Source organism: Lissotriton helveticus, chromosome 4_1 (genome assembly GCF_964261635.1).
Source record: "Lissotriton helveticus chromosome 4_1, aLisHel1.1, whole genome shotgun sequence".
Lineage (NCBI taxonomy): Eukaryota > Metazoa > Chordata > Amphibia > Caudata > Salamandridae > Lissotriton > Lissotriton helveticus.
This window is the reverse complement of record NC_136063.1, coordinates 777,625,021-777,645,998: the sequence shown is the minus strand read 5'-3', so window position 1 is coordinate 777,645,998 and position 20,978 is coordinate 777,625,021. Positions and strand designations below refer to the sequence as shown.

Genomic DNA, 20,978 nt, shown 5'->3' with positions numbered 1-20,978 from the left:
TTGTCATTGAGGATTCCATTGACAAGAGGCTTGCGATGCGAGGACCTGCATAGGAGATGCATAACTCAGTGGTGGTTCTGATGGGGCTTTGAACTTCAATGTGCATTGGGAAAATCTATGCAGCAGAGGAGATGTCAGTTCTGCTCAGGGTTGCACCTCCCAGCTGTGGAGATGTGTCAGTTCTGGTAGATCTACAGATGGGCCGGCAGAGCACCTTCAGGCCCACTTCCAAGGGTCACAAACTGAGGTGGCACCACTTGGCAGGGTATGATTCACAGATTGCAAAGTCCAGGTGCTGTGTTCAAGGTTGTTGGAGCCTTATGTCCCTTAGGCTCTAGTCAGGTAGTCAGCCAACTAGCCCTTAGAGTCAATCTGAGGTCGTAGGTTCAACAGATTCCTGCCACATCCTTCTCTCTCAAGCAGGAGGGCAGTAGGTCAGCAGGGCAGCAGTGTTGCAGAGCAGCAGCCCAGCAGAGTGACACTCCTTTCAGGAGCACAGCAGACTGTCTTCCTGACATGGTCCACAGGTTCAGAAGTTATACATTTCCTGCCTCTACTGCTCCAGAATAACTTCAGAGGTATGCAGCCCTTTGTTTGGAGGCAGGAAACAGCCTATTCAAGTGTAAGTAGAGCTGAGCTTAGCACGGCCCTCCCATCCTGGCAGTGACGGTCCATCCAGGCACACCTAAGTCCTCTATTAGGCTCAGCTATCTAGAAGGAATACACTAAGCCCACCTGCCAGCTAAACACAGTCATGTGGCCCAGTGAGAGACTGCAGGCACTAAATGGTTAAGGCATGAAAATGCCAATTTTCTTAAAAAAGGCATTTTCACAACTATAATGTAAAATCAGACTTTTCTATAAGTGAGGCTTTTTCATTACAAATCCAAAGACACCAAACATGAACTGGTGACATGTTCCCATTTGGAAATCATCACGTATTAATTGTAATGCGGTAACTCCAATGTTATCCTAGGGAAGAGGTAGGGCTTGCAGTAATACAAAATGAATTTAAGAGTTTTTCACTACCAGGACATGTACAACTTCAATGTACATGTCCAACATTTTGAATACACTGCATTCTGCCCTCTGGGCTGTTCAGGGACAACCCTAGAGGTGATTGTTATATATTAAAATGGAAGGTTCTTGAAAGGGAAGTTTAAAACTGCACACACAGGTTTCAATGGCAAGTCTGAGATTTGTTTAAATGGCTACTTAACTGGGCGGCACAATCAGTGCTGCAGGCCTCCTAGTCACATTTTATTTACAGGCCCTGGGTACATGTAGTATCACTTTATTAGGGATTTCCAAGTGAATTTAATAAGCTAATTGGGCAGAAGCTAATTCCACCATGTTTTAGGGAGAGGGCACAAGCACTTTACCACTGGTTAACCGCGATAAACTGTGCTATGGCCAACAAAAATCAGTGAAAATTGGAGTGAAGGCAACAAGTTTTTGGATGACCCTGCAGAATGGAGCCAAGTCTGACAAATTCTATGTAACACAGGATACCATTTGAAATAAATGCACCTATAATCCATGCTGCTATGCCATTTGCATTTTTAAAAACATTTATAAACAAATTAATTGGATTATTATTATTATTATTTACTCTCTGTTTTTATGTGTTTTTATGTTGCCAATATCAGCTGAATAAAGAGTAATGACAGACTGAATATTTATACATTTTGATTAAAAAAGTTATGCGGCATATACATAGTTATTTTCCTTTTACATCTTTCGCTACATGGTACTGTTAATCTCTCTCACTACTTTCTCCTCTTTTTCTTCTAGTTCACTATTTTCTCCTCTCTCTTTTCTTTCAAAACAAAAATATATACAATTCTATTTTTTTTCTAACTCAGAATTACAAGGCACTACACTTTGTGATGAATTAAAATGTTATATTTATTTATTGTTGAATTACATGGCAGAATTGATCAACTGTAGTATAATCTTATGATTCTTATATGTTATTTATTGACTCTATATAATTGCTACTTTTTCTTTTAATTGCAATAAAGCATCCTAAACATAAAATGTTTTCATTTATTCACTTTGGGCTAAATTTTGTTTTTAAGGCTTCCTATAGAGCTGAACAAAGCAGGACTAAACCTGCCTTCATAAAGATGGTGGCTGTGTGGTCCTTAGCTTTTCTCCTCTACGGACCTATGATTATTTCCTGGGAGTACGTGGCTGGCTACACTAACATCCCGGATGGGGAATGCAATCCTGAGTTCTTCTACATTAGATATTATAGATTCGGTTCTGTTACTGTTGATGTCTTCATTCCACTTGCTGCAATCCTATATTTTGACTTGAGCATCTACTGCAACATTAGAGCTCGCACCAGAAACAAAGCTATGCAGACAGCAACTACCTCTGCAAAAAAGGAAAAGAAATCGTCTTTTAAGCAAGCAGAAAACGATCTTGGCACACACGGAAGTTCATCAGTCTCATCAAACACTGACACATGCAAAACCATAAGAAAACTGAACTTTATTAATTCATCAATCAGGAAAATAAGGTTGATTTGCTCTTCGTTGCATTCTAATAAAACTGCCGGAGCTGTATTAACAATATCACAGACCAACCTCAAAAACAACCGTCTGGCTGCGGATAAAAATATAGCCAAGTCCTTATCTATCATTGTATGTACTTTCTGTGTCTGCTGGATTCCCTTCTTTGGTGTCATGGTAATTCGTGAAATTTTTGGGCATGATAGCATACCTTTGGTCTGGTATGAAATAACAAATTATTTCCTCTGGTTAAATTCATTAATTAACCCTTTCCTATATCCTTTGTGCCACCCATGTTTTAGAAAATCATTTGCTAAACTGCTTTGTCCGAAAAGGAACTCGCCAGGCAATGACAGAAGGTAACACAGAGGAACTTAAAACATCTGTTAAAAATCGCCACCATGGAAGGAATTTCTTTTTTTTTTTTTTTATTTCAGCAAGTTTTATTCCACAATTTTTATAAAGAAAATACAGGAACACAAAGGAATTTCAACGTAAGAAGGTGATCATCACAGACGGCAGAACGTATAGCACCAGCGGCTACACAATGCTTCTTCATTTTAAAAATATTTATAAAAGAGCACGCCAATGTTTTCAACCTCACATGTTCAAATTAATGAATCTGGGTAATTCATTTTAAAACAATGTTCATGAAAACTAGGATTCCGGGAGTAATCCTGGAAAATTCTTGTGAAATACTAAATACAATATTTGTGAAGACAGTTCCACATCCATAGTTGTGCTTTTAGAACAATTTGTAGGGGCGTTTCCTTTCCATTTTTACCATAGAAAAGGTTTTCCAAGAGGAAAACTCTGATTGTTTCCAGGGCACGCACTTGGCAGAGAATCAAGTTTGTAAATACCGATGAAATTGCGTTTTTTCCAAATGCTTCCAATGCACCCCCACTATGCACTGATAGAAGCGTTACATATTCATAATATTATGCCCTACTGGGGTAACATTGAACAAATATAAATCGATGTATAAATACGATTGCCTTTAGTCAAATGGCAGAACTCATGAAATTGAATGTGCTTCTGGTCCAGTTTTTCTCTTATTTATTATTTATTTAGAAATTTTATATAGCACTGGCCAGACCCTAGGGTATCAGAGCCCTTTACAACAGAAATTAAGCTGTAATTACATAAGAAAGGCATAGTCCTACATAAGTGTTCAGAGAAACCAGTGAGCTGCGAGTCATTGAGGTGAGGAAGTCCTGAGTTAGCCTCGATGAGCGCACAATGACCTAAGCTCAACCTCATTCTGGGAGGATGTAACGAGGGGGGGATCGGGGAGGGAGGAAGAGGTAGGGTGAGGTTGAGCATTGTCAAGGGGCTGTAGGGTGCGAGAGGAGGGGGGTAGAGGTGGAGCATTATCAAGTGGCTGCAGATTGTAGGGAGAGGTAGGTAGTATTGGAGCATTATCCAGGGGCTGTGGAGTGCAAGTTTATGCGTTTCGGCGGCGGTTCATGGTTCGGGAAGGCACGGTTGAGGTAGAGGACTTTTAGGAGTCTTTTGAATGTTATAAAGGAAGTGATAGTCCTGATATCGGCTGGGATGGAGTTCCAGAGTTTTCGGGGCGTTTCCCGCAAAAGACTGTGCAGCATTTTTTGTTTGCGTGTTTTCATGGGGTTGAGTAGCATGGGAATATATGACGTTATTCCGCATACAATCATCCCGCATACCATCATCCCGCATTTTTCATCCCTCATATACTATTAGTCCGCAAACTAAAAGAACTAAAACTTTTAGAACGAATATGCCTTTAGCACGCATGCCTTTACAACGTAAAAGCATGCATGTTAAAGGCATACTCATTGTAAAAGTTTTAAAGGTAAGTGAAAGTACACTACCCCACCATACACTACCAAACATTACCCTACACTACCCTACACTACAGTCCTTTTACTACATTTACACTACCCAGCAGGACCCCCCAACACTACCATTAAGCACTTTACTTCCCTACTCAAACACTGCAACAGTACCTTAATACACTACCCCCAGCATGACCCTACACAACACTACAATACTACACTAAACCACTACACCCCAGCATTACCCTACACTACACAAACACTACAACACTACCCTAAACCATAAACCACAACCCCCAGCATGACCCTACACTACACAAACACTACAACACTACCCTAAACCCTAAAACACTACACCCCAGCATGACCCTACACTACACAAACACTACAACACTACCCTAAACCCTAAAACACAACCCCCAGCATGACCCTACACTACACAAACACTACAGCACTACCCTAAACCCTAAAACACTACACCCCAGCATGCCCCTACACTACACAAACACTACAACACTACCCTAAACCCTAAAACACTACACCCCAACATGACCCTACACTACACAAACACTACAACACTGCCCTAACCCCTAAAACATTACCCCCAGCATGACCCTACACTACAACACTACCCAAAACCCTAAATCACTACACCCCAGAATGACCCTACACTACACAAACACTACAACACTACCCTAAACCCTAAAATACTACACCCCAGCATGACCCCACACTACAACACTACCCTAAACCCTAAAACACTACACCCCAGCATGACCCTACAATACACAAACACTACAACACTACCCTAAACCCTAAAACACTACCCCCAGCATGACCCTACACTACAACACTACCCAAAACCCTAAACCACTACACCCCAGCATGACCCTACAATACACAAACACTACAACACTACCCTAAACCCTAAAACACTACCTCCAGCATGACCCTACACTACAACACTACCCTAAACCCTAAAACACTACACCCCAGCATGATCCTACACTACACAAACACTACAACACTACCCTAAACTACCACAAACACTACAACACTACCCTAACCCCTATTACACTACCCCCAGCACGACTCTACACTACACTAACACAACACTACACTACACAATCACTACCCCCACCTCAACTCTACACTACACTAACACAACATTATACTACACAAACACTACCCCAGCACGACCCCCACCCCTAAAAAATAAACCCAAAGCCCCTTACCTCTCTCGTTAACAACGCAAATGCATTTACCATACATGCCTTTACAACGTATTTCGTTGTAAAGGCATGCGTGATAAAAGCACATGCGTTTTAAAAAAATGCGGGATAAATTACATTGCGTTTTAAAAGTATGCGGCCTAATAGTATGCGGGATAAAAAATGCGGGATAAGGGTTGAATACCGTAGCATGGTGTTGGAACTCCTGAGGTTTCTTGTCTGGCCGGCTTTCTTGACTTTGGAGGCCAGGTATTCTGGTTTCCCTGTGTGCAAGGCATTGTGTGTCCGGAAGGCAGTCCGAAAGCTGGCCCTCATTTTGACTGGGATACATTTTAGTTCTCTAAGTGCGGGTGAGAGGTGGTCAAATTTCTTAACTCCGGTGACCATTCTGGCAGCTGCATTGAGAGTTGTTTTGAGGGGGGCTAGGTGGGATTGAGCTGTACCGGTGAGGATTGCGTTACCGTAGTCGAGTCTGGATAGCATAGAGATTTTACCGATTTAGCCAGAGTGAGATTACCATTGAGGCCATCTATTGCTTTTAGCCACTCTACGATTTGAGGGTTTTCTTCTTTGTTGGAGATGAGGAGGAATTCTGTTTTGTCTTGATTGAGTTTAAGGTGGTTAGTTGATAGCCAGTGTTGAATTTCTCTAAGGGTGTTGTTTAGTCTTAGAATGTCGATAATGGAGGAGGTTTCCAAGTAGATCTAGGTGTCATCTGCGTATAGATGGAAGGGATGTTGGCTTTTTTGAGTAGGGCGGTGAGGGGTTCCATGTATATATTGAATAGTTGAGGGGAGAGCACTGAACCTTGGGGACACCTCTGCTGACGGGGTGTAGGTTGGACGTGAATAATTGATTTTTACCCTTTGGGAGCGGTTGTGTAAGAAGGAGGAGAACCATTTTAGGACCATCCCGTCTGCACCTACTCTGTCTTGGGGAACCTTGGTGAGTAGATTATGGTCAACCGTGTCAAAGGCTGCCGATAGGTCCAGGAGGATGAGTAGGCAGCTTTGGTCGGTGTCTAGGGATTTGTGGATGTCATCCACAATGTTAAGGATCGCGGTTTCAGTGCTGCAGCCTTTTCTGAAGCCCAATTGGTGGGGATCTAGCAGGTTGATGTTGTCCATGTGCTGGGTCAGTTGATGGAGAACGCATTTTTCAAGGATTTTGGATAGAAAGGGGAGATTGGAGACAGATCTGAAGTTGTTCAGATCGTTGGGGTCTAGGCCTGGCTTTTTCAATAGAGGTGTAACTTGGCCGACTTTGAGGCAGTCTGGTATGACGCCAGTTTTCATGGAGCTGGTTATGATTTCGCACCAGATAGGGGCGAGGGAGTGTTTCAGCTTTTTAGTCAATTGGGAGGGAACAGGATCGAGAATGTGGGATGAGGGATCAGAGGAAGAGATCAGTTTGATAATCTCATCTTTGAGTACGGGATCAAAGGAATTTCAGGATTCCGGGGGGTGCTTGTGTGTGTTGGATTCAATTGTAGCAGTTGGGTTTTTGCAGGAGGGATTGAGGTTGATGTCTAGTGATAACTCCATCCTGGTGACTTTTTAATTGAAGAAGATGACGAATTTGTCACACAGGTCTTTGGAGGTCTGGATTGGGGTTACTGAGGTATTGGAAGTTTATTGCCTGATGATGTTAAAGAGTTCCTTGGGTCTGTATTTCGCGTTGTCCAGAGCGGTGCAGAAGAAGGTGGTGTTTTTGTTGATGATGTGCTTTTTGTATTTCCTTCGGGCTGCTTTGAGTTAATCATGAAGGATCATAGAGGGATTGTTCATCCATAGACGCTCTGTGACTCTAAGTTGCCTCCTTTCAGCGTTAAGGTCCGTGTTGACCTAGGATCTGAAAGGAATGGTTCTGGATTTTTTTAGTTTCAGGGGGGCTAGTTGGTCTAGGATGGAAGTCATAGTAGTGTTGTAGTGGGACGTGAGATCTGTTGCGGAAAGACCATTGAAGGAGATGGGCAAATGTGTGTCTTTTCTTCTAGGTCACCATTGTTGATCTGAGTTAGGTTTCTCGTCCATGTGGGGGGGGTCTTGGATGTGGGGTTGGTACATGACCGGTTGCGTGATGTGGAATAGGATTAGGTGGTGGTCTGACCAGTCCACTGGTAAGATATGATCTAGAGTGATTGAGTCGTGTTGGGCGATGATGGCATCCAGGATTGCTCCTTTGTTATGGGTTTCTTCTGAGCAGTGCTGTGTGAGGTTGTTGCTGTGTAATAGCTCCTTTAGGTTTTGAATTAGTGATTTGCTTGTTACATTCCAGTGTAGGTTGAGGTCACCTAGAATTAGGTTGTCGGTGTCTCTGAGTGAGCAGTGAGCAACCTGGTCTGACAGGTGCTCCGTGAAAGTGGTGGTGTTGCCTGGGGGATGGTATAGGAGGTGGCAGTGTAGAGTCTTGTTGTCGCATAAGTTAATGTTGGCAGTTAGGCATTCAAAGGTGTCATAGTTGAAGGTATCTATTTCTGAAACTGGTATGTTGTTGTTGTGAATGATCGCTACCCCCGCCTCTTTGGTCCTTACGGTCTTTGTTAATGATTGTAAAGCCTGGGGGTACTAGAGTATCCATGATTGGAAGCGAGCAGTCATTTAGCAAGGTCTCGGTGAGGAAGGCTATGTCTATGCTGTGGGCTAGGATGGATTCTGCTATCTCTGTGGCATATTTAGTGGCTGATCTGTAGTTTATGAGCATGCAGTTGGTAAGGGGAGTTTTTTTGTTAGGTTTCTTACTTAGTGGGGCCAAGGGGATGTTGGCGAGGTAGGAAGGGGGTCTAGGGGGTTTCCGTGTGTCATTTCCGAATCCGGATATCACCTGGATCGTGGAAGGAGGGATGCCCGTAGAGGGAGTGTCGTACGAGGAGGCTAGTTCTGGAGCTTCGTCCGCAGACATAGCCTCTCTGGTTCTATTGGGTCTCATATTGTGGCTCGAGAGGGGGGACAGGGCCCAGCTGGGTCGTGTGGTCTTGGCGGGCCTTTGGTGTGGGGGGTTGTTTGCAACTGGAGTACATTTGTGGTTTTTAGGTGGATTGCGAAGTGAAGCAAGGTTGGTTAGGATTTCGTTGAAACCCTGTATTATAGTAGCTACTTGGCTTTGGAGCAGGGAAAGACGTTGTCCTGTCTCTTCCTGGGTTGGAGAGGTTGGGTTCTGAGCGGGGTCCTCACTGTGGAAGGGGAGACCTGGCGCACTTGTGTTGTCGTCTAGTAGTTGTTGTGTTGTCTGTGCGGGCTTTCGGATGGGAGGTGGGATGCGAAGATTCCTGTTGCGTCATCTGCATACTTTTGCAGGAGGGTGTAGGAAGGTGGTTGGAGGTCTTAGCCTGTGTATTGTGTTCGATCGGTGTTCTTTGGGGGAGGTTGTGCGTGGGGGGCTGATTGCAGGGATGATTGGATAAGTGAGGGGGGAGCCATTTTCTTGGTGCCAGCGGTGCGGGTGGTGTCTCTTGGAGGGGGGTAGGAATTTATTATATAGGGTGCAGGAATGGTGTGTGTGCTAGGTTGCGGGGGTCTGGTTGTCCAGGAGGAAGGGGTGGGTTGGTAGGGGGAGAAGTGAGTGAGAGGCGGCAGTCTGAAGTGAGGGGAAGAGTGAGTCAAATCCTCAAGGTTGTCATTGTTAGCTTGTATCGGGACTGTGCCATTGGAGTAAATGGTCACAGAGGTGTTCCCTCTCTGTGTCATGCGGTTGGGAATAGAGAATGATACTTTGCAACTGTGGGGAGTATTGGTAGTCTTGGTAATCTGCAGATGATATCGGAGGACAGAATTCCACTTATCAGGACTTTCCGTGTGAAAAATAAAGTCAATTTTTATTGGCCTTTGGAACAGTAGTGATAGATGTCAACAAATAGTGATTCTGGGTATGGTTTGATCAGTTTGTGTTTGAGGTTCTTTTTCGCTTTCGGTGAGAGGTTGGGGGGAAACTTATCGAGAAGGAGTTCGGGCCATGCGGTTTTAGATAATTCGGTGTAGTTTGTTGCCAATGTCAATAACTAAGTTTTCATCTTTTGTCAGCGAGTTTTCTATGAGTGAAGAGTAATCATTTATAATGGTATTATTATTAATGATGTAACATGAAATTCTCATCAGAACTGCTTATTCAATTTGTACTACCTTCCTTTATAAAAGCTTTGAATGTCTTATCATCTTTCTCCACTGTTTCTTTCTTTTTTATTTTTTAAAAGAAGATCGATTATCTTAAATCAGCATCATATTCTTCTTAATTCACATCAAATGTAATATTGTGTCCTTGAGAAAGCGAGAGAGAGAACACAAGGTGAAGCATCAGCCATAAAGGACTGACTTAAGCCAGGACATTTGCACAACAGTAACAGCTGTGAACATAATCTGAAAACTATAAAATTTGTATGAATGATTTGAGACAGTATTTTCAATTAATTAACCATCTAGTGGGAAAAGTTTCTCTGTCTACATAATATAATTTTGTTGTTCCTATATCTTTAAAGGCTAATCGAGTACTGATTACATCCTCGTTCACTTGCTTTACTTCCACTACTAGGCTGGAGTAAATATGGGTGTTTGCTTACTATAGTAATTATTGATCTTGAAATTGAGAGAAATTCCAAATATGGCACAATACATATCTCACCTTTTTCACATCTCAAATCATGGCATATATACGATGGATTGCTATTGAAAATGATTTTCTTTTCTAAACTTGAACTCATCGGAGCCTTTGAACAACCTATATCTTATGTTTGGAGCAAAAATAAATACTTATTATTGTAAATGACTATAAAGAAGAAGAAACAACTTAAGGCACTCTTTGAAGAAATATACACGTTAAAGAAAAAAAATATGTTGCATCTTGTTCAGAGAGCATTAGGGGGGTTAATTAATAACACTTTTTAAAGTCCATATAGTTCTGGTCTGAATTTTAAAGAGACTCGAGGCCCATTCCAAAATGTTTCCTATTGAATGTGGTCATATATCATCAGCACATTTTTGTTGAGGCTCCGGTAGCGCTGTATGCTGGCCTATATTTACAAGGCCAAGCAAAGCCACTTTGTATGGCAATCAATGGCTTAGTAAATATGGCCCTCTTTCACACAGAATTTTGCGTTAAAGGGGCATGTCATGGGTTTTGCTGTGGGTGTTCCCACGCAACACCTGAGCTTTTGACACTGCCCCAGATTTACAAGGGGTGGTGATAAAGATGCACAACAGGGATAAATACTTTTATTTCTCCTCGTTTTTTGCTCTATGTGTTGCATTCTGCAGCAAACATAGAAGGAGAAAACCGGCATTAATGATTGTTTTTGTGCAGGAACATGTCCTAGGCAAAAAAGTTAATTTTGTTGTGTATAGTTTTTTAATGATTGAAATGCTATCTGCCCAATAGAATAGCATAGAACATGCTTTGTAACATCTTACAAGTGTAACTTCCCATTAGGACAAGATACAGAAACAAAGTTTAGGCTCTTTGAACTAAAAATGCAATAACACATCTCTTAGAAAATATGGTTTTTAAACTGCGTGTCAAAAAATGCCACTTTTAGAAAGTAGGCATTTTCTGTGTGCCTCTGCCTGTTTGTGGATTGACTTTCTGGTTTTGGAGTGACAGTGGCTGGGAATGTGCATTCTCTGTAGACACCCGGGGGGGGGGGGGGGGGTTTGAGGTGTGGCTGGCCCTTCCTGTGTGACTCATAGTTGAGCTGAATAGACCTTGGCTGCATTTAGAGTAGTGGGAGGATTTTCCCTTTCACTTGAATACGCCCTGTCTGCCTTGCACAATGCTGTATCCACCCCCTGTGGTCATACTGCACCAGTGAGGATTAAACTGGTTTGGACTAGGCTCAGAGACCCTTGCACAAAGAAGAAAAAAGACAAAATGCAGGATAAGTAGTGGTCCTCAAACCTCAGAAGTTTACGTTGCTTCTGGACTTAAGAGGAACCTTGGTCAAGGAGAAGAGCTGGAGAGCAGTAGGGAGGAGTACTGCCCTTTTTGCTGTATGCTGTTTGGAGTTGGCCTGCAGTTGCTGCTTCTGCCAAGGAAAGGACAAAGAATGGAATGTTGCTGTGAACCTGTTTGAAGAAGAATCTCAAAGGGCCTGTGTTTGCTGGCTTCCTGTTCTGAATTCTAAGGGACATAACAACTTCACCCACAGCTCCTTTGAACTACATTGCTGAGAGTTCTGATGTGCCAGGAGGTGCCTCCTCCAGTTTTGGGCCTCTGGAGGTTGTTTCTGCTGTTGGGAGCTGGAAGAAACTTGAAAGAAGCAAGAAAAACTGTCTCTGATGCCATCAACGATGCCGCTGTGACACTGCGACCTGCACCGAGGCCCAAGGCAACGCTCATGAAGTGCACAATGCACTGCCTGGCCAGCATCGCAGCTCGGGTGCTCTTCTATACCTGCAGTTAGTAGCCTGTGGGACACCAGCGCTCACACCAACTCCGTCACCACCAGTGCCTGCATCCTGTTCTCATGGTGGCGATAACTGCCAAGGGGCACTCCACAATCTCGCTGACCTTGCTACACCTCACCAGAACTGACTCCTCACCGCAGACGCAACTGACTTCCCCTACCCTGGATTTGAAACGTCCTGGACACCAACGCCTCACCTCCACGATGCCGGCCATCATCATAGCCTTCACTATCCAAAGGAACTGTTTGTTTCAGGGTCCGTGTGACTCCGTGCCCGATGCTGTGCACCTCGCAGTCGCGCTATACTTTGGATTTATTGCTGTCACAATGTCACAATAGCCCCAGGTTGAGCTATTTATTTTCTATAAGCTTTATTTTGGAAGTAACTGTTCTCAAGTGCTATTTTACTACCTGAATGTTGGGTCTAGCTAAAGATACTTTATTTTTCTGAACTGGTGTGGTGTCCATTTGTTGTGTTATCACCATTTTACTGTGTGTTTTGAGAACAAATACTTTACACATTGCTTTTGGGATACACCTGTCTGCTCATGTCAAGCTACCAAGGGGATGAGCAGGTGTTATCTAAAGTGTGTATCCCCTCTTACCCTGACTAGAAGCAAAGCTCCCTAATTGGACAAAGGTGCTTACCTTTGTCAACTAGAGACCTCCATTTCTAACAAAGCTCAAGTGCAGTTTTATAACACCTCTTGTCTGTGTGTTCTTTGTGGTAGTCTATTTTTAAGCAAAATAATGGGTTGTTGCAAAATATTAACAAAATAACTGCAAACAAAATCTCAAATTAACAGTCCTACATGCTGTTCCAAATAGTGGGACACTTTCTGTGTGTCAGTGCTGATAACACAAATGACCCTTGTCACATAATGTTTCATGTATTGTTTAGATCATCCTCCTGCCAACATGAATGGTCAAATAAAAATAGTAATGGTATAGTGCTAACTTTTATATGTCTTTAGCAATTAGCCAAAATAGCTGTAGGTAGCATGTCAGATCTCATTTCAGCTCTTCAAGCATACTCTCTACCCCTGCTGTGATAGAACTAGGCCTGGGTGAAATTGTATTTATATGGGCGTAATTGGTGTAATTTTGTTTATTACATTTACGTGAAATATATGACATTATGCCATATTGCCTGATTTGTTTGATAAACAAATTTTTATTAATTTTACAGGAAATACCAGCCAATCACCAAGATACCACGGTAACAAAGGATTACTTGCATTACTCTGGACAACCCAAAGGCCATAGACATACAAATTCAAAAGGGCGGATATGGGAGCATCCCCGCCAAATCAGACCATACCTCCCAACTACTTCCCCCAGACCCTATGATACTTCTTGGGGCAGCCACGTGCCATGTACAGTGTCTTCTCTTGCGTGGTGCACCAGTCCACTCTGGCCCGCCACTTCACCACGGTGGGAGGATCAGGACACTTCCAGGTAGAAGCTATGTCTCTTTTGGTCACTACCATTGCCGTAGTGTAAAAAAGTTTTTAGTTCCTGGTCCCTTACAACCCTTCTGTGATGCCCAGCAGTGCGTGTCGTGGGTCTTGTGGGACCCCCCACCCCAACACCTCAGTGAGTTCCTCTTCAATGTCGCCCCAAAAGCGCGCCAAGCGTGGGCAAGTCCAACCCATTTGAAAGAAGTCGGCTGGCTCGGGACCGCACCTGTCACAGGAAGGGGTCGGTCGGAGCCCCCCACGGTGTAAGAGTACCGGAGTCAGGTAGGCAGCATGCAGTAAATAGAGTTGTGTCAAACGCAATCTAGCGGAAGCAGTGACTGTCCTGGGGGCCATAAGGGCATCGCGCCAGTCTTCCTCTTCCAAGGAACCCACCTATTCCTCCAATTGGGACCGTAGTCGGTCAAGTGATGTTGGAGCGTTGTTAATGAGCGACCGATAAATGCGGTAGACGCCCCCTCTCCCCCGGTCCCCCAGCATAATTTGTGCCTCGGGAGGGCTATACTCCGGGAGTCATGTACCAGATGTTAAGTGTACCTGAAGGGCGTGGCTAAGCTGAAAATATCTGTAAAACTGTGAGTGATGCAAGGAATGCCTAGCCCGGAAGTCCTGGAAGGCGCGCATGTGGTCACCCACCCAAATGTCACCTAGTTGGGAAATACCTATAAGGTCCCAGGACTGAAACCCCTGCAGTCCATTGACTTCTCTGATTCAGGTACCCTGCCACAGGGGTGAGTCAGCGTGCGGGTCCAGTGCGGCTCGCCAGGCCAGGAACACCAAACGTGTCACCTCCGGTAAGCGAGACGGGACTGGTGCCCCATACATTATCGACTCTAGGTTGGACAAGCCCAATACACTGAGTTCCGGATCGGACCATCCTCCATTGAGCCAGTCATGCAGGGAGAACAGGCGTGTGGGTAGAAAATACAAATATAGGTGGGTCATTCCCAGGCTCCCATCAAAGGAGGAGATCTGACAAACACCCAGGGCCAGTCAGGACCTGCCTTTCCCCCAGAGGAATTTGGAAGCCAAGCTATCAAGTTCCCAGAACCACTCTTTTGGAAAGTTAATGGGGGTATTTTGGAGTATGTAAGGAACCTGGGAAGAATCATCATCTTAAACAGAGCGACTCTTCCCATGGGGTTCAACGGTAACGACTGCCATTTCGACAGATCTGCCTTGGCCCGTTTCACCAGTGGGGTAACTTTGAGTGCCCAGCTGAGTTCAGGAAGTAAAGTCACCCATATCTCTAGGTACTTAAAGGATTGGCGACGGAGTGGTATAGTGGATTGCCAATCAAAACACTCCCTTGACATGTGGAGGGGAACCAAAACTGATTTCTCTGGATTCAGCCGGAGGTCAGACGCCTGTTCAAAGGACCGGAGGATCTGGAGGCAGTGAGGGCCCGAAGTGGTGGAAGCCGCCAAATAAATTAGGACGTCATCCGCATAAAGGGCGATTTTCTCTACCTCCGTGTTGGGCCACTTCCAGCCCTGCACCTGCCCGCTGGAAGGTATCAGGGCTGCCAGGGATCCATTGCCAGGGCAAAGAGCAGGGGAGAGGGAGGGCATCCCTGCCTCGTTCCCCTGCAGATCGGAAAGGGTTCCCACTGAACACTGTTCACTAAAACCCGCGTCCTTGATCGAGCGTATAATAGTCGTACGAAACTGCGGAAGCGGGGACCAAAGCCCATCTGCTCCAGAACGTCGTCCAAGAACCTTCCGTCCACCGGGTTGAAGGCTTTCTCAAAGTCAACCAAGAGGAGAGAGAGGTAGGGGATGAGCAGGTGGCGGTAAGACAGAGCTGTATGGAGCCTCCGCAAACAGTGACGGGTGCCACACGCCGGCATATACCCACATTGGTCCGGATGGACCAATGTGGGTAAATGAGGCTTAAGACGCTGGGTGAGTATTGTAGCATTCAACTTCAACTCTGTGTTAATGAAGGAGATGGGGCGATAGTATGCGCATTGAGGCGAGGGTGGTTGAGATTTGTGAAGGACCACAATGGTAGCCATGTCAGTTTCAAAAGGGAAGGAACCTTTCTCTATCGCCTCCCTAAATAACTGGTTGAGATATGGAGTCAATGTCTCTCTATACATAGCATAGAAATCTTGGGGGAGGTCGTCCGGTCCTGGCGTCTTGCCGGACGAGACTAGGGTAATCGCGTCTCCAATTTCTGTGGGGGTGATAGGACGGTCCAGATCACCCTGAGCTTCTGAGTCCAATTGAGGGATGTGACAGGCTCCAGCCTGCAACAGATCTATAAGGTTTAGGGAGGGAGTCCTGGCCATATAGAGCTGGCGATAGTACACAGCAAAGGCCTGGCCCATGTCGGCTGGGTGAATTACGCACCGAGCCGTCCTGGCCCACATTTTTCTGGAATTTTGCGATTCGCTCTGGGGTAGGTGACCAGTCTGTGGAGGAGAGAGCAGTTCTTGTCTCCCCACCCGTACACCCTGGCGACAGAGGAGCGCCAGAGAAGTTTGGCTGCGTCAATCGACAATTGGTGAATCTCCTCCCTCATGTGAGAAAGGAGCCTCACTTTGGAGGTGTTTGGGCTCAGGGCGGTGGATCGCTCGAGGTGCAGGGCCTGCGCTTCACATGAGGTGAGTTGCTCCAGCTGCGCGTGCCACTGGGTTTTGAGTTTCCCCTTGGCAACTCCACGAATCGTTGCCTAGCCAGCCTCCCACAAGATGCATGGGGATGACACCGACCCCATGTTTGTCTGGAAGTATTGTTTTAGCTCCTGCCCTACCACCTTGCGGAAATCTTTGTCCTGGAGAAATCACGCATTCATTCTACATGTCTGACGTATGGAGACAGGGGGGGCTCCCATAGTGGTTAGCACCGGGGAATGGTCCTATATACCCTAGGGAGGATAGTGACATCAAGAGGCAGTCGGTCGAGGGAATGTAGAAGGTGTCTATGCGTGTGTGTGTGGTGCGCGGCTGAGGTGTGGGTGAACTGTCTAGACCGTTGGTGCCACACACGCCAGGCATCGCAAAGACCCACGGATTCAGCCCAGTCCGTTAGGTGTTTTGCATGCACCAGTTTGCCATGGGAAGGGGGCCCAGGCGAAGTTGAGCGCAGGAGAGGGAACCGCGTTGAAGGGTATACAGCCTTTACAATGAAACTTTTACAACAAACTACCATTACAACGCAACTTTTACAACGCAAACCATTACAACGCATAGCGCTGGGGGGCGCTCTAGGATAGGGAATAGGTTTAATGTACTATCCAACACCTTCCCTACTATCCACGGGGACTGGAGTTGGAATAGTAAATTAAACTATTCACTATCCAGCGCCCAAAAGCATTATGCGTTGTAATGGTATGCGTTGTAAAACTTGCGATGTAAAGGTAGGCGTTGTAAAAGTATGCATTGTAACGTCATACATCCGCGTTGAAGTCACCCCCCAGGAAGATGGGGCTCGTCGGCATGGAAGCCAAGAGTCCTGCGGAGGCGGCCAGGGTGGCAGTCAATCGTGATGGGGAGAGTACAAGGACACCAAGTTAAGGGTTACTCCATTCAGGGTACCGGACAGTGCCACGAAGGTGCCCTGGACGTTGTGGGCCACTCGCGTCACCACAAACGGAAGGGAGTGCTGCACCAAAATCGCAACCCCGTGGGGCCCGCATATGAAGCCCGAGTGCCAGACCCTGTTGTACCCGTATCTCACTAGGAAGGGGCAGTGGTTACCCAGTAGGTGCATTTCTTGCAGCATTAGGACCTCCACCCCCTGTCACTGCGCATATCGAAGAACCGCCGATCGCTTGAGGCGGTCAATGAGACCATTGACATTCCAGGACAGTAGGCGCAGGGATACAGCCTGTTGTAACATGACTGTCATCTTAGTGGACTGTCTCGAGGTGGGGGACGACCCTAAGGGGAGCTTTGCCCAGGGCGCTGATGCCAGGATGAATGATTGGGGCCCAGATGCCATGAATCATGTCTTTCAATGCCAGAGTCGGGGCGTCCCGTGAGTGCTGGTGGGGTGAAACAAAAGGACAACAAAAAAACAAAAACAAAAACCATGGTACAACGGTCCCCCCTTTGCCCTACTCCCACCCCCCACACTATACTTCAGGAACAGAATCATCTGTCGCCTCAACAGTAACAAAAATACAGAAACAATCTACAATGCTTGGGATTGAACAAGGCGTGGAGGACCCCTCCTTATGATAGGATGTCCTTAAACCAGTCCAAGAAGAGAGAGAACAGGGTAAGCCGGTCAGTGCCCCCTGCCGTGGAGCCAGGCCCAGTGGGCAGAAACGGATTCAGGCTGGGCCGCCGAGAAGAGTTGGGTTACGTGAAAGGTCAGTGTGCAGAAGATCAGGCATGGAGGAGGCTGGTGAGGACCCTCCACGGCCCAAGCAGTCAGATGAGCCGGAACGCCGCTCAGTCTGGAGGCGCTCCCGGGGCGGCCCGGTCGACCGGGAGGGATTTTAACGGAGAGTCCAAGCGGGGCCTCCTATGCCCACAGCACCTACGTGAGCGGTTGCGCTGGGGCCTCGGGTCCGGCAAACCAGTTCGATTGGGCAGATCTACCCCACCATCCTGAAGAGGAATTTGATCATTGGGCCGAATGGGACACTCCTCCGTGGCCCAAGACCATGCATCCGCCGGAGAGTGAAAGAACAAGGTTTTGTTGGCAAACACCACCCGCAGGCCTGCTGGAAAGAGAAGTGGATACTGGATATTGAGGGCTCTGAGCTTCTGTTTGACCTCCCCAAATGAGCGGCGTTGACCCTGGACTTCCCGAGTGTAGTATGGAAAGATCAGGAATGAGTGATTTTCGTAGGGGAGGCGTCGATGCTTGCGAGCCTCGGCCAAGATGGAGTCGCAGTCTCTATAATTGAGGATTCTCATTATGAATGGATGTGGCGTTCCCCCTGCTTGGGGCCTCGGGGCAAGGGATTTGTGGGCTCTCTCTATTATGAACCAAGGAGAAAGAGAGCCCTCTGGGAGCCAGGATCTCAGCCATTTCTTGATGAATTCAGCGGGGCGGCCCTGCCCTGTCCCCTCCGGGAAACCCATCAGGCAGCGGTTGTTGTGGCGCGATCTGTTTTCTGCGTCTTTGGCCCCCGGTGCAGCTCCTGGGTGTGTGCCTGGAGGCGCACCACCTGCCCCTAGAGTTGTTGAATGTCGTCTTCCACTGCTGATATTTACGGGATTCCGTTTCTGTGATCCGGGCTGTGGCGTTTCGGAGGTCCTGCTGGATGACGGTCATGTCCACCCAGACCTCCACAATCTTCCCCTCCACAGAGGACTGCGAAGTATGGATGGCCTGCAAGATGGTTGGTTAGGTCCGAAGCCGGTGGTGCGTCCTTTTCGGCAGCGCCCCCTGCAGCCCCATTGTCCGTGGTTGTGAAGTTGTCCATTTTTGTCTGGGTAGCCGGGGTCTTAGCTGGTCCGTTCTGGCCCATGGCTGCCCCCCGCGGGGCAGGGAAGGGAGAGCCCCCCCAAGAGACTCGGGGCACGGATGTCACAGGGGCCCCACCGGACTGACCAGGGGCTGATGATGACAGGCGATCCAAGGTGGAGGCAGCCCCCCCGCAACAATCTGCAGCCTGACCAAGGCGGACATTGTGGAGGCACCCGGCGTGGTGGTGGAGGATGAGGCCGAAAGGTGAAGGCAGTTCGCCGGGGAGGCCCTTGGATGCAGTTCACGAAGGGGGGGACTCACAGGGAGGCCCTCACGTTGCTCGACAAATGCAGCTGAACACCCCCTGTCTTTGCCGCACCCACCCAGAAGGGAAGGCGCCGATCCCAGTAGCAGGATACCCAAAAAAAAGTCTTATGCCCGGTGGGTCCAGGGTCCCAGCTCCAAGACCCGGGAGGATGTACTCGCCGCGGGGACACCCCTGCCGCCCGATGAAGCGTCCGACATCGCCTGGTCTCCCGAGCCCCAGAGCTCACGCGGGGTCCAAACCAGGGAGTCCACAGGAGGGCCACACAAGACCAGACCCCATCCCCAAGGATGGTATCCAAGCAAGCTGCTAGGGAAGATGCCAAGTGTAAGTGCTCTCCTCACAAGTTCCGTGACCCCTGCCGCTGCCTGACACCACTGCGTCACACCCTATCCCAGGGCCGGGGGGGCTAAGCCACGTAGATGAAGCTGCGTAGGAGGTAGGACCTTGGGGGGGGTGTAGAACATGAGGGTATAGATCCCCGTGCTGGGCCGCCTGTGCCCACAGAGGGTGCCCCTTCCCAACGACCACCCTTCCGCTGCTGGGACTCACCGCCAAAAGTGTTGTAATGCAGCGTTGGCCCTCCTCCGGCAGCTGGCTCTAGCGATGATACACACGGGCACGGACTGGGGGGGGCCCAGGTGGCTCTGACACTGACCACAGTTGAGCTCAGGCCTCCACTACACAGCCAGCAATCCCAGCAGTGAGAAATCACAGCCGAAGGGTGCATCCTGCCTCTGGGTCAACCCAGGAGATGATGGCTGCGATCTCCGGCGAGGAGGGCCCTCCCAACGGCTCCTGCCACCCCAGCCAGCCCAATCAGCGGGCCCGGACGGGACCTCAGTCACGTAACTGCAGGCGAGTGCCGCGGGGGGTCCAGCAGTGCCCCAGGCACACAGCGCACTACCAGTACTCCTCTGTCATGGAGAGTGCCCTTCAGTGCCCCCTCTCCACACAGGCCGCAACGGAGCTCAGTGGAACAAGGAACTGCAGAGCTTGCTGTTCAGCAAGAGCGGCCCACCATCTTAGGGGCTGAGGGCCACCGGTCGCGCAATCAGCCTCTTAAAGCCTCCATCCAGTGGACATCGACGGCAAAGGTTGCGACCAGGTTCGAGACAGGCAACCAGTCGGCGAAAAAAATGGTTGAATGGGTCTCTCCTTGGGCGGATGGCAAGCGGATAGTGGAGGGGTCTGGGAGCGCACTCAAGGTGCGACCACGATTTTAGCTCGGCAAGCCACGCCCCCCCCATATTGCCTGATTTTGGGGTACATTTTAATGTGAGATGTGCTGTACTGGTAGCTTTTGAAAAGGCGCAGAATTTAGAGTAGATTTGCTTCACCTGAGCAGACCTTTTGGTTAATTATATAGCACAACCTACAAATCCTAATATGAACTGCAGTGTTTTGAGAGCACTTGACAGTGTTTTGAAGAGAATAGTTTTTTGAGTGCAAAAATAATTTTTCACAATTACAAGTAATTTTGTAGTAATTATGTGTAATTATGCTACAACAAATTACAGGAGTTGCTCACACCTCTAGATATAACCTTGTGGTAAAATAGCCCAAAGAAAACTGTTAATACATTTGTATTGTTTCCCCAAGCATTCAGAATTTTCACATCCGCAAAAGGAAAATGACATGGAATAACAGTCTTTACAGCAAGTCATACCTGGAAGAATTTGAAATAAATAAATAAATAAATACCAGCATTTGTAAAACACACAGCTACCTCCGAAGAGGTGTCCCAGCGCTAGGGGCTGTCGGGATGTTTAAGCGAGCTATTGCCCAGAGTCACAAGGTGCTGGGCTAAGCTGCCGCCAGCACCAGGGATCGAACCATGAGCCCCT

At 47.3% G+C, this 20,978-nt stretch overlaps 1 protein-coding gene across 1 annotated transcript in view; it reads left to right on the top strand.

Annotated features, from left to right (window-relative positions):
* LOC144828062 (histamine H3 receptor-like) overlaps window positions 1-10,055 on the top strand; it is a 63,248-nt gene extending 53,193 nt beyond the window's left edge. The window contains exons 3-4 of the mRNA XM_078686199.1: window positions 2,082-2,527; window positions 10,040-10,055. Of these exons, the coding sequence (XP_078542325.1) occupies window positions 2,082-2,527; window positions 10,040-10,055 (462 nt within the window). The remainder of the gene's footprint in view (window positions 1-2,081; window positions 2,528-10,039) is intronic.
* The last annotated feature ends 10,923 nt before the right edge of the window (window positions 10,056-20,978 follow it).